Below are 12,595 nucleotides of genomic sequence, written 5' to 3' on the forward strand. Positions count from 1 at the left end.
GACACGCCTGTGTCCAGATGGGTGTGGACCGCCCCGCCTCCTGCTTCTGCTCCAGTTGCTCCTGCTGTCTACCTTTTCTTCAGCACTGTATGTGCCAGGGACCTTTCTAAACACTTAGCCTATTATCCTCATTTACTCTCCCTGGCAATCCAAAGAAACTGAGGCACGGAGAAGTTCGCCCCCCTCCCGCTGTCATGCAGCTGGGAGAGCCAGGATTCAAATCCGTGCCATCAAGTGATTCCGGAGCCTACACCCTAAACCCTCACCACTTCTCTCCTCTCCCTCTCCAGGACCAAGCCACTTTCCAGTGTGGAGGCCCCTCCTCCAGGCAGCCTTTCCTGCTGCTCTCTGACACGGCCTCTCCTTCAGCACCATGGGTGTTCCTGACAAAACCAGTCACCTTCCTTGGTTACCACTATGTATGCCCTGATTTACCCCCCACTCTGACCCCCACCAGCCCTTTTCTCCAAGTGTCCCCACAATCTCCCCGCAACCATTTAACAGAGGAGAAGGCTGAGCCTCAGAGAGGTTAAGCAACTTGCCTGAGACCTCACAGCCAGGCCAATCTGTGTCGAAGCCCTAATGTTGGCATCGATGCTGATCTACACCTAGAATTAAGCCAGGGGCCTCTGCCCACGTGGCCCTGACCCCAGGTGACACGGGGTGCTGAACCTGGTCCCGAGGGGACAGAGGGCTCTGAGCGGACCAGGTGGGGCTGGCAGTCTGCAGGCGCCGCTGCCCCCTGCAGCCTCGGCATCCACAGCTGTAAGCAGCTGGCGGTGGAGGGCCGAGCTCTGGGCTCAGGCGACCTGACCTTCATTCCAGCTGCCCTCCCCGGGACAAGCAGTTCAAGAACCACATCCGCTTCCCAGCGGTTGGTGAGGACGCGAGCACGCAGTCAGCGTGGAACTTTAAGGCGGTGCCCACACTGTCAGCAGGATTCCAGAAGGCTCCTTGTGGCAGTTTTGCTGAACCGAGGCAGCCAGCGGTGGGGAACACGGTGCCCTCGAGGGCCAGACGACCTGGACTCTAACCCTGGGTCGGCCACTTCCCAGCTCGGTGACCTTGGGCAAATCACTTACACCTCGCTGCGCCTCAGTTTCCCCGTCTGTAAAACGGGAACAGTCATCTCACCTACTTTGCCAGTTTAAATAAGTTAACACACACGCTAAGTGCCTGACACAGCACCGGATGCGGAGCGCTGCTGTTGGTATGATTACGCCTCCAGGGCTAATACCACGAGGGCTCCGACCGCCGGCGGCCAAGCACCGCGGCCACTGCCGACTCATCCTGGCCAGGCAAGTCCCGCCGCGCCCCCTCCCCCCTCCGCCGCCCGCAGGCCTGAGTCACCGGCGCGGCCCCCGCCCTGCAGACTCACCCTGAGTCAGCGGCCCGGGCGCTCCCACTCGGGGCGGCGCGCGGAGGGGAGGCGAGCCCGCGCCCGGCCCGCGCGCTGCGGGCGGGGACAGCAGCCCCGGCCGGCCGACCCCCGGCGCCCGCGCGATGGTACGGCCCAGCCGCGGATAAAGGCCGGGCGGCGGCGCGGTGGTGGCGGCGGCGGCGCGATGGGGCTGCGAGCGGGCGGAGCGCCGGGCAGGGCTGCGGGGGACCGGGGGGCGCCCGAGGGGCCCGCGCCGGGCGGCAGCATCCACTCGGGCTGCATCGCCGCGGTGCACAACGTGCCTCTGAGCGTGCTCATCCGGCCGCTGCCGTCCGTGCTGGACCCGGCCAAGGTGCAGAGCCTGGTGGACACGATCCGGGTGAGGCCCCGGGGAGGCCGGCCGGAGGGGGTGGTGCGCCGGGCAGGGACGTTGCGCTGGCCGCGAGACGGGACTGGTTCCAGGAGAAGGCTCCGCCGGAGCTCAGCGTTTGCTGTGTGACCTTGACCGGTGCCTGGGCCTGTCTGAGCTTCTGTTTCCTCACTTAAGCAAGGAGGGGATTGGACGAGATCATTAAAATACGGATCGCTAACTCATAAAGATAGCTCTTCGAGTGACCCAGGAGCTGTTTTTTATTTTATTTTTTTTTAAAGATCTGAGCTAACATCTGTTGCCAGTCTTCTTTTTTTCCTTCTTCCTCTTCTTCTCTCCAAAGCTCTCCTGTACATAGCTGTATATTCTAGTTGTGGCATGTGGGACCCCACCACAGCGTGGCCTGATGAGCGGTGCCATGTCGGCGCCCAGGATCCGAACCGTGAAACCCTGGCCCCCCCCTCCCCCAAAGCAAAGCGCGGGAACTTAACCACTCGGCCACCGGCCGGCCCCCCAGGAGCTGTTGTAAGTGTCTTAGCTTTTTTATGGCAGCCCTGTGAGGTAGATATCACTTCTGTTCTTTTACAGAGGAGGAAACTGAGGCACAAGAGGATTTAAGTAACTTGTCCAAGGTCAGACACTTAGAAAGGGGCACAGCCTGGCCCCAGAGCCCAGCTGCACGGCCACCACACTATCCAGAGATAAGCTGTGATGTCACTTCTGAATGGGACAGTCAGTGGCAGTGGGACTGGGCATGTCCTGTGTGCTGGGAGGGCCCTGTTTGAACTGGAACTGGGAGAGGACGGGTCAGCCCCATCACGAGGGAGGGTGTTCAGGAATGTCGTTGTGATCCTGGCCGGAACTTTGGGGGAGCGGGGAAGCTGTGTCAGGGTAGCCCTCCATGGCATCGTGCCCCCTTCCCCTACACCCTTGGAAGGTGACCATGTGAGACCCAGAGGCCCCACCAAACACCTCTACAGGGCCCCCAGGTGTCTTTCCGTCCTGGGATTTGTGCCACAGGGCCTGCTCCCTCACTGGGTCAGGGCTCCTCCTCCCTGACCGCCCTTGCTCACGGAGCCCTGGCCCCTCTCGCTGTCCCCTTGACCTGAGCTATTTCCACCTGAGTCATTTGTTTGTTCGTGTTTTATTGTCTGTCTTCCCACCTCATGTGAGCTCCACAAGAGCAGGGACTTGGCTGTGTCTTGGCTGTTTCCTCAATGCCAGCCTGGGGCCTGGCTCTTTGTGGAGGATCTAGCCCTGCGTCCCCTCTCCCACCCCTGGGCCTTTGCACAGGCCTTTTCCCTTGCCAAGAAAACTCTCCCATCTCTTCTTTACTGTTTCTAACTCCTTCTTGTAGCATTGTCTTCCCTGGTGGCCTGGATTAGGGCCACCTGCATGCCCACCAGCATAGCTCTGCTCCTGCTAGGTTTTTTTGTTTGTTTTTGCTGAGGAAGATTCACCGGGAGCTAACATCTGTGCCAGTCTTCCTCTCCTTTGTATGTGGGTCACCGCCACAGCATGGCTGATGAGGGGTGTCGGTCCACACCCGGGATCCAAACCTGCAAACCCAGGCCCCTGAAGCAGAGGGCACTGAACTGAGCCACTAGGCCACCGGGCGGGCCCCTCCCTCCGGATTTTAATGGCCCCCTCCGATGCCTGTCTCCCATGCTAGAACCATCTGCTGTGAGGGCAAGACCCAGGGCTCTTCTTTGCTTACCTTGTGTATTAGTTTTCTGTGTCCACTAACAAGTTACCAGAAGCTTAGTGCCTTAAGACGACACAAATTTATCATCATACGGTTCCACACTTCGCAAGTCCAAAATGGGTCTCCCAAGGTGTCAGCAGGGCTGCATGCTTCTCTGCAGGCCCTGGAGGAGAAGCCATGTCCTTGCCTTTCTGGCTTCTAGAGGCCAACCCATTTCCTTGGCTCCTGGCCTCTCTCCTCCATCTTCAAGGCCAGCAACCTCAGACCTCCTGTTCTGCTTCTCTTCTGCTTTTAAGGACCCTGGTGATTACCTTAGACCCAGCCGGATAACCCAGGATAATCTCCCCACCTCAAGATGCTTAAGTTAATTCCATCTGCAAAGTCCCGTGTGCTCCAGGCATTAGAGTGTGGCCAGCTTTGGGGGCTGTTGCTCTGCCCACCTGCCATCATGTCCCCAGCGACCAGCACAAGGCCTGCCCTGCGCAGCTGCCCCTCTGTAGTGCTCCCTTCCCAGCAGGCTGTGGTCCGTGACTCACCTGCATCGGCTCCTTGACTCCTCCTCAGCAGCCCCATAGGGCATCTGTTCCCATTTCACAGGTGAGGAACGGTGCTCAGAGAGGCGAGGCCACTTGCTCAGGGTCCCCCAGCTGCTCTGTGGAGGAGCTGAGATTCAAATTCAGGTTTGCCGGATTCCAGAGCCCCAGCCCCTAACTGCTGGGCCTTACTGCTTCATAATCTTTTCTGGAATGAATGGACAAATGAATCCATCCAAACAGCACAATAGGAGAGAACCCACCAGCCAGTGGCATGACGCCTGCTTGGCGGCTCCCACTTCAGCGGCCTCCCCAGAGTGCTGCCCCCACCCGTCCTGCCCCAGGCCTTCCCTACCAAGAGGACCACCCGTCTCCACCTGCTGCCCAGCCCCCAACCAGAAGTCCGCTTAGATTCCCCTCTTTCTCTTCTCCTCGCATTCACCCCTTCAGCCATCCCCTCGGCATTGCCCCCTACATGTCCCAAACCTGCCCACCTCTCTTGTCCCCTCCATGTCCTCATCTGGGCCAGCATCTTCTGCTGAGGCTCACCTCTGGCCTCCCTCTCTTGCTTTGTCCACCCCACTGAGCCTGCTCACCCATGACAGCTTTCTAGAATATTCATCAGATCATGTCGCCCTCCCTTGTTTAAGACGCTGCAGGGCCTGCCCACTGCTCCTAGAAACAAACCTGCAGAGCGTGGCTCATGCTGACTTTTCTGACCTTGTCTACTCCTCAACCTGGCGAGTCCCCTCTGGTCATACTGGCCTCCTTGCCATGCCTCCAACCCAGTGAAGTTGTTGTGGCCTCAGACCTTTAGAGTTTGCTGTTCCTCTGCCTAGAATGCTCTTCCCTCACAGCGTATGTTATTGAGCGCTTTCCTCGTACCAAGCATTGGTCAAGGCATTTTACACATATGAACTCATTTAACCCCACAGCTCTGTGAGATGGGTCTGTTTTCTTCATCCCCATTTGACAGATGGAACAGCTGAGACACAAAGAGATTTCAGGCCCGAGGTCACACAGCCGTTAGGCAGCAGAGCTGAGATTTGAACCCGGCAGTCAGGTTCTTACTCTAAAGTGTTCCACCTCTCCGTCCTCCCCCGTGGGCCTCTGTGCTCAGGCCTCTGCTCCAATCTCACACTGGAGAGGCCTTGAGGAACCCCGACGCTGTCGCGTCAACCTGTGGGACTGTCTTCCTCGCGTTTATTACCGTTCACTTCTTCATTCCATCGGCCCCTCTAGACGGAAGCCCCGTGAAGGCAGGGGCTGTGCCTGCCTCATTCTGGTGGTCCCGCACCCCGGAGTCTAGAACAGTGCCAGATACGTAGGATGCACGTGCTGTGTTGGTAATAGTTAACAAGCTGGTGTCTAGGAGATAAAGAACTGCTCTGCTGGCTGTTCCTCTGGTGTCAGTACTCTCACTGCGACAGTCCCAAGCTGATGTCAGCCAGCTCACAAGCTTCCTGAATGTGTAACACGTGTCTCTCACAAGCCAGCGCAGGCCAGGGCGAGCGCCCTGCGGGAGGGAACGAGGTTAGCAAAGTCAGCTCTGCTCACTGCTCGCTCACCCTGTGCCCCTTCTTTCCAGGAGGACCCGGACAGCGTGCCCCCCATCGACGTCCTCTGGATCAAAGGGGCCCGGGGGGGCGACTACTTCTACTCCTTCGGGGGCTGCCACCGCTATGCGGCCTACCAGCAGCTGCAGCGGGAGACCATCCCCGCCAAGCTTGTCCAGTCGACTCTCTCGGACCTGCGGGTGTACCTGGGCGCTTCCACGCCGGACTTGCAATAGCAGCCTCCTTGGCACCTGCCACCGCTCCCAAGAGCCCAGAAGACGCGGTGGCCTCCGGTGGGCCGGGCCACGCAGCAGGCGCAGGAGGGGTGCGTTCTCTCTAGGCCTCCGGGAGGCTCTGACTCTCAGCACCTGTTTGCCAGCTCTTGGACTCACAGCCGAACAGTGTGGGGGCCTCAGTTCCCTCTGTGGTCATGGGGTCATGGCCTCGACCTTGAGGGATTATTGAGAGGATGACACGAGAAAGGAGATGGGTTTGGAGAGCCACATGCTGCTGGCTCCAGATTCCCAAAGACAAGGATCCTGCTGCATTTTTGTCTTCATATATCCTATTTTTATGGAATACACTCAGCTGCAAGTAAAGGACAAACCAGCTTACAGTGGCTAAACAAAGAGAAGTTGTGTTTCCGCACAGCATGAATTCTGGAGACAGGTGGCTGATGGTGTTGATTTAACAACTCAGTAAAGGAGGGCTCACATTTCTATTATCCTTTTGGCCTTTCCCTCATGGCTTGTTACCTCATGGTCACAGGATGGCTGCTGTACCTCCAGGAATCACGTCTGTCTTCAAGGAAGAAAGGAGTGGGGGAGGAGGAAGGGCCAAGCCAGCTGGACTTGTCGACCTCTCTCATAAAGTCAAACCTTTCTCAGAGGCCTGCTTCCTGCTGTCTCTCCCTGCATATTTCCTTGGCCCAAACCAGCTACCGTTGCCACCCCTAGCTGCAAGGAAAGCTAAGAGAGCAGGAACAGAATTGTCATAGTTGAGTAGACCAGTCACATCCCATCTCCTGGGACTGGCACGTGGCCTCCTGAAATAAAATTGGGATGCCACTGCCAAGAGGGAAATGAGGGATCATGCATTAGTTAGTCAGGCTTTGCTGTGTAACAAACCAGCCCAAAACTTAGCAGCGAAAAACAAGTCATTTACTTGCCCACGGTTCTGTGGGTTGGCCGTTTGGGCTGGGCTCATCTGGATGGTTCTGCTGACCTCGCCTGGGGTCATTGTGGGGCTGCGTGCTGTCAGCTTCACTTCACTGGGGCTGGGTGGCCTCCAATAGCCTTACTCCCTGGTCTGGCCGTTGGCGGGCTGTTGGCTGGGTGACACGCTCTCCTTCATGTGGCCCGTCCAGCGAGTCAGCTCGGGCTTATTCGCGTGATGGCCTCAGGGTTCCGAGAGTGAGGAGAGGAGCTGCAAGGCCCTGGCGTTTGAGCCCAGAAGTGGTACAGCATCCGTTCTACGCAATTCTTGTCATCAGGGCAAATCGTAGGGCCGGCCCCAATTCAAGGGGCGGGGAAACAGGCTACACCTCTTAACGGGAGAAACTGCAACGAATTTGTAGCAGTTTTCGTCTATCACACATGATTCTGCACAGGCAAATAACAGTATTTCCCCCTCCGTTTCTCTCTCCTTTACACAGGGCTGTGCTCCACCCAGGCTGAGGTCTCTCAGCCATTGTCCTGGCCCCCCAGTCTAGGAGAGTTAGTGATGGGCGTGCGGTGGCTGTCTCCACTCAAGCAGGAGCATCTCTCATTGTCTGCACTGGTGGGAGGGGTGGGCCCGGTGGGACACTCCGAAGGGGCTTCTGAATTCCTAGAGTCCGGGGGGAAGGGAGAGGCAGAGCGAGGGTGCAGAGTGAGGTGGGCCCTGCCAGGGGAGCTCGGTCACTTGTGTTTTCGAGTCTCAGTGTCCCAGCTCAGTATGGAAGACGACAGCTTTCCCACCCATTCTGTGTCCAGGGAGAGACAACTGAGGCGACCAATAGAATTTGAAAGGAGTATAGTCCCAAATGCAATGTGATATCCTGGATTGGGTCTTGGAACGAAAAAAGGGGCATTGGTGGAAAAGCTGGAAATCTGAATAAAGTCTGGATTTCAGTTAATGATCATAGAGTAGTGCTGAGGTTGGGGTAGGCTGGCTGCGGAGTATATGGGAACTCCCTGTGTTATCTTTGCAGTTTTTCTGTAAATCGAAAATCATTCCCAAATAAAAGTTTATTTGATAGAAGGAAGGGTGTCATTGCTTTTAGACCAATGGTTCAGGTTCTCAAACGGGTTTGCTTAAACTCTGATGGCTGGGCCCCACCCCCGGAGTTGCTGACTCCGTGAGTCTGGGGTGGAGCCTGAGAACTGGCTTTTCTAGCAAGTTCCCAGGTGCTGCTGCTGCTGCTGTCCAGGGGCCACAGGCTGAGAAGCCCTGATCTAGTCTGCGCCAGTTATTTTCGAATGTGGTGGCACACCCTCCACACCTGGTGGGCTGGGTCCCAGGAGATCCGTGCTCTGGGACCGGCTTGCGCAGCCATTCATCATGTGACATTGGACAAACCCGTCCCTGGGGGCTTCTTACAAGCTGTCAAATGGACTGTCTGCCCCCAAGGTTTGTAGCGAGGGTCAGAAAGCCGAGGACAGGCTTTGTAAACTGGTGTGTGCAGTGCCACCGTCTCCCGTAAGTGATCACCTGCTGCATCCGCTGGGCTAGGGTGACAGAGTGCTCACCCCTCCCTGACAGAGCTTTCCGTTCTCGCAGATGAGACGCGAGCAGGTAGCGCTGGGGCCCCTGCTAGGCAGCGGAAGGGGTTGGGAGCTGGGTTTCGAAGGGCGAGACCTGCCGGCTGCTCTCAGCGGAGCCCGCGAGCTGCGTTTCCCGCTGACGCCAGCAGGTGGCGCCGCTCGCCGGCCTGCGGGGCAGGGCTGGACTTCCAGCCCCAGAGCAGCGGTCTGGGAGGAGGGGCCTGGCTGGGAGTCTGGAGTTTCAGGTTCTGCTTATCCTGTCCACTCTTGCTCTGTGGCCTTGCACACGTCACGGCCTCTCCAGGCCTGTCGTCTAGTCTACACTGGGGGTGCTGGGCCAGATGGTCCAGGGTCAACAAAGGTAGCACCTCCTCCAAGAAGCTTCCAGATCCTCTAGGCTGAGCCATATGCCTCTTCTGGGTTCCCCAGTCCAACTGTGTGTCCCCTCCCTAGACAAACCACTGCCCCCCAGGAACTTGGGTGCAATGAGAGGCAGTGTGTAGGGACCCCTTGGGCCTTTCACTGCCCTGCAACCCACCCCCTTCACTAAGGCAGGTTTTTAAGACTTTTTTAATTTCACAAGTTATATGGGAGTATATTCACCTTTAAGACATTAAGATATTAAAATGCTAAATAATTAAATATGTAAAAAATAAAATATTAGAGTCCAGTTGTAGCCCCAGTCCTGGTTGCCCCTGTGCCCTCCCTACTTGGGGCGACTACCTTCATGAATTTGGCGTATACCCTTCCAGACCTTTTTCTAACTTTGTAGCGGTGTATGTGTGTGTAAGTAAAGAATGCTTTTCTTTTTCACATTACTTTGCAGATCGTATTTCTTGCCTGGCATGTGCCCTGGCCATCAACCCCATTAGTGTCTTTGCTCTTCTCCCAGAGTCTCCTCATTCAGGTCACTTCGTCAGAGGGGCCTTCCCTGACCACACTGTCTAAAACAGCCCCCTCCCCCATCATTCTGTCACCCTACTGAGTTTTATTTTCTTCATGGCATTTCTCACACTCTCTGAAATGATCTTCCGTGTCTGTTTATGTCTGTCTCACCCACTAGAATGAGTCTTGAGGCAAGACTTCATCTGTCTTGTTTATCACTGTCGGCCCAGGGCCAAAAACTGTGCCTGATGTATGATAAGTGTTCGATAAACATCTGCGGAATGAATAATTCCATGTAGGTTTAGCTCCTTCTTTTCATCGCTGCAGCGCGTTCCAGGGTTTGAATATAACCATTTTGTAGTCTTTCTCCTGTTCATGGGCATCGGGGGTTCCAATTGCCCTCCGGGGTGGCTGTTCAATGTGCCTTTCCCTCAGGCAGAGTTTGGGGAGCTGCTTTCCCACCCTGACTCAGCCAGCGCTTCTTAACCTTTCTGGGGTCGTGAACATGGTTGAGAATCCAAAGACCGCCGTGAGCCCTTTCTCCAGAAACACACACAAATATTTGGGGCAATTTCTAGGGCTCCCTGGACGTGGTGACCTCGCCCCCCCACAGGACCCAGTATGGAGTGTTTCGAAGCCTAAATGTCTCACAGGGATGGGAGCACTGAGGCGCACACAGACGGGGTGTGAATGAATGAATAAGTGGGATCTAGTTTTATGGGACTAGAGGAAAGTGTTCAGACCCTGATCTGCCTCCAGTCACAAAAATACCTATCTGGAAGGGCCAGCCGCGGGCCTAGTGGTTAAGTTCGGCACCCTCCTCTTCCGTCGCCTGGGCTCAGTTCTGGGTGTGGACCCACACCACTCATCAGCCACGCTGTGGTGACGTCCCACATACTAAATAGAGGAAGACTGGCACAGATGTTAGCTCAGGGTGAAACTGCTTCAGCAAAAAAAAAATAATAATAAAGCCTGTCTGGAGGTGGAGAAGGGAGGGGATGGACGGTCCAGCACTTGCTCTATCCTGGACCAGGGGCCTGGAGGATGAGCTCTAAGGGGTCCACCTGTCAGCCCTGGCAAAAGACAGGCCAAGTCTGGCACGCAGGGTGGAAGCCGGGGACCAAGAAGAGGCTCTGACTGCCCCGGGGCCAGAAGCCGGCTGCCCGCAAGGCCACCGCGCCGCCTCCCACACACACGCACCGTGTGGCGCAAACCGCATTTGCTTCCATGCTCCGACCCAGCCTTTGGGGTTCGAGTCCCGACGCTCACACTTCCCCAGAGCAGGAAGGCGGGAGCGCTCGTTACCGATAGGCCGTCATCATCATCACCATCAGCATCGCCATCATCACCATCGCTTCCATACTTGATACCTGGTCCCGAGAGGTGGACAGGGCAGAAATCATCGTCCTGTTGGACAGACGGGTAAACGGGGGCCCGAAGCGTAGCCGCGACCCGCCGCAGAGGCTCTGCCCCAGCCCGGCTCAGGGGCCGCCCACACGGACCCCGCCGCCCACCGCCCTCCCTCGCGGCCCCTTCCCCGGGCCTGACCCCCGGCGCTGCCTGACAGATGACCTCAGCTGCCGCCAATCCATTGGTTCCAGCTCCGGGGGGAGCGCAGAACAAAGCGCGCTTTGTGGCGGGCCGTCCCCTCGCCCGGCTCGGCCGCCGCCGGGACCCCCTCCGGAACTGCGAGCGACGCCCCCGGCCGACAGCCGTGTAATGTCTTCCAGGCCCGGCGGCTCCTTCCAGAGCCCGAGCCGCGCTCGCCGGCCCCGGGGGGCTCCCCGGGCGGCGCGATGAGGGGCGCCCCCCGCGCGAGGTTGTGCTGGCCGCCAGCCTGTCCCTGCGGGGCAGCGAGCGGGCAGGAGGAGTGGGCGCCGGTGGTCCGGGCCGTGGGTGCGGGGCAGGTGCTGCCACCTGGTACCCTCATGTTTATCTAACCCTTAGAGCTACCATCTGGGGTGGAAAATGGTGGTGGTGGTGGTGCTGTTACTATTATTGTGGTCGTCGTTGTTGCCATTACTAGTGCTGTTATTATTTTGTGTCCCTTTAGATTCAGACAGACCCGGGTTTGAATCTTGGCTTGGCCACCTACTGGCTGTGGGACCTTGGGAGGGAAGTTCGCATCTCACAACCACAGCAGTGGAGCCCACATTCCTTGAGCACCTACTGGGTGCCAGACCCTACCAAGTGCTTAACGGCTTTTTCTCACTCGTTTAATCCTCCCAACAACCTTAGGAGGGAGGAGCTATTATTCTCATTTTACAGAAGAGGAGGGGATGGTGGCTCCAGCTGTCTGGAGAGAAAGTCACCTCTCTGAGCCTCAGTTTCCTTGTCTGTGAAATAGAGACAAGCTTAGGAACTCCCCACGGGCGGTCCACTCTCATCAGTCTTGCCTCTCTCAGGATGAGGATGCCAGCCAGGAGCAGGTCCCTGGCACACCCAGGGACACCCAGCATGGGTCTGGCCCCCCAGCCCGCTGTCTTTTGAGGACTCTCCGGGAGGGTGTGGCTCCCGTGGAGCTTGTAGGGGTGGAAGGGGGAGGGTCTGCCGGGGGCTGGAAGCCTTTCCCCTGAGGGAGGAGCTTAGCTGTCCTGTCCTGCCCTGGAGGGCTGAGGGGGTGAGGGCAGGAGGAGAGGGGACCAAGGGGCCACAGAGGGGGCTGGGCAGGGCTGGGAGAGACTGCCTCCCACCCTTCACACACCTCCCTGGACGTTCACTGTACAAATTGATACCTACTGTGTGCCAGGTGCTGGGGCCATCAGAGCACAAAACAGATGGGAAGTCCTGTCCTGATGAGGCCCACTTGGGAGGGCAGGCAAGAAACACACACATGAAACATGCATAAAATGTAAAATGCAATGTTCGGTGGTGATAAGTGCTATGAGGGAAAAGCAGGGGAAGAGGAAGAATGAGATGGGAAACAGCAATTTCCTTAAGGTGGCTGGGCCTCTCTGAGGAGTGGACATTGACCTAAACAGAGAGAAAAGAAGCCTTGTCCGTGTCTGAGGGAAGCGTGTTTCAAGCAGAAGGAACAGCACGTGCAAAAGCCCTGAGGAGGGAGCCTCCTTGGAGTGTCCCAGAAACAGCAAGGAGGCCATGCAGTGGCGGCAGCCTGGATGGGACGAGGCCTGGGCTGGGACAGTGAGAGGAGGGGGAGCTGGGTACCGTCAGCTTGGAGGGGCCTCATAGGCAGTGAGGACTTTGGTTTTTTCCCCCAAGTGAGCTGGGGGAGCCATGTGAGGCTTTGAGCAGAGGAGGGAGCTGGTGTGGCTCTGGCTGCTGCGTGGAGCAGGGATGGGAAGGGGTGAAGGGGGAGGTGGCTGCTGTCACCAGGGCCCCAGCTGATGTTGGTGGATCGGACCAGGGTAGAGAGGCGAGGTCAGAACCCGGATGTCATCTGAAGATGGAGCCCCAGAAT

At 57.5% G+C, this 12,595-nt stretch overlaps 1 protein-coding gene across 1 annotated transcript; it reads left to right on the top strand.

The window, feature by feature from the left end:
• The first annotated feature begins 1,541 nt into the window (after nt 1-1,541).
• SRXN1 (sulfiredoxin 1) lies at nt 1,542-7,786 on the top strand. The gene is made up of 2 exons (XM_014845091.3): nt 1,542-1,760; nt 5,578-7,786. The coding sequence occupies exons 1-2, from the start codon at nt 1,566-1,568 to the stop codon at nt 5,779-5,781; spliced, it is 399 nt and encodes a 132-aa protein (XP_014700577.2). The 5' UTR covers nt 1,542-1,565; the 3' UTR covers nt 5,782-7,786.
• The last annotated feature ends 4,809 nt before the right edge of the window (nt 7,787-12,595 follow it).

Source organism: Equus asinus, chromosome 15 (assembly GCF_041296235.1).
Source record: "Equus asinus isolate D_3611 breed Donkey chromosome 15, EquAss-T2T_v2, whole genome shotgun sequence".
NCBI classification, from domain to species: Eukaryota; Metazoa; Chordata; class Mammalia; order Perissodactyla; family Equidae; genus Equus; species Equus asinus.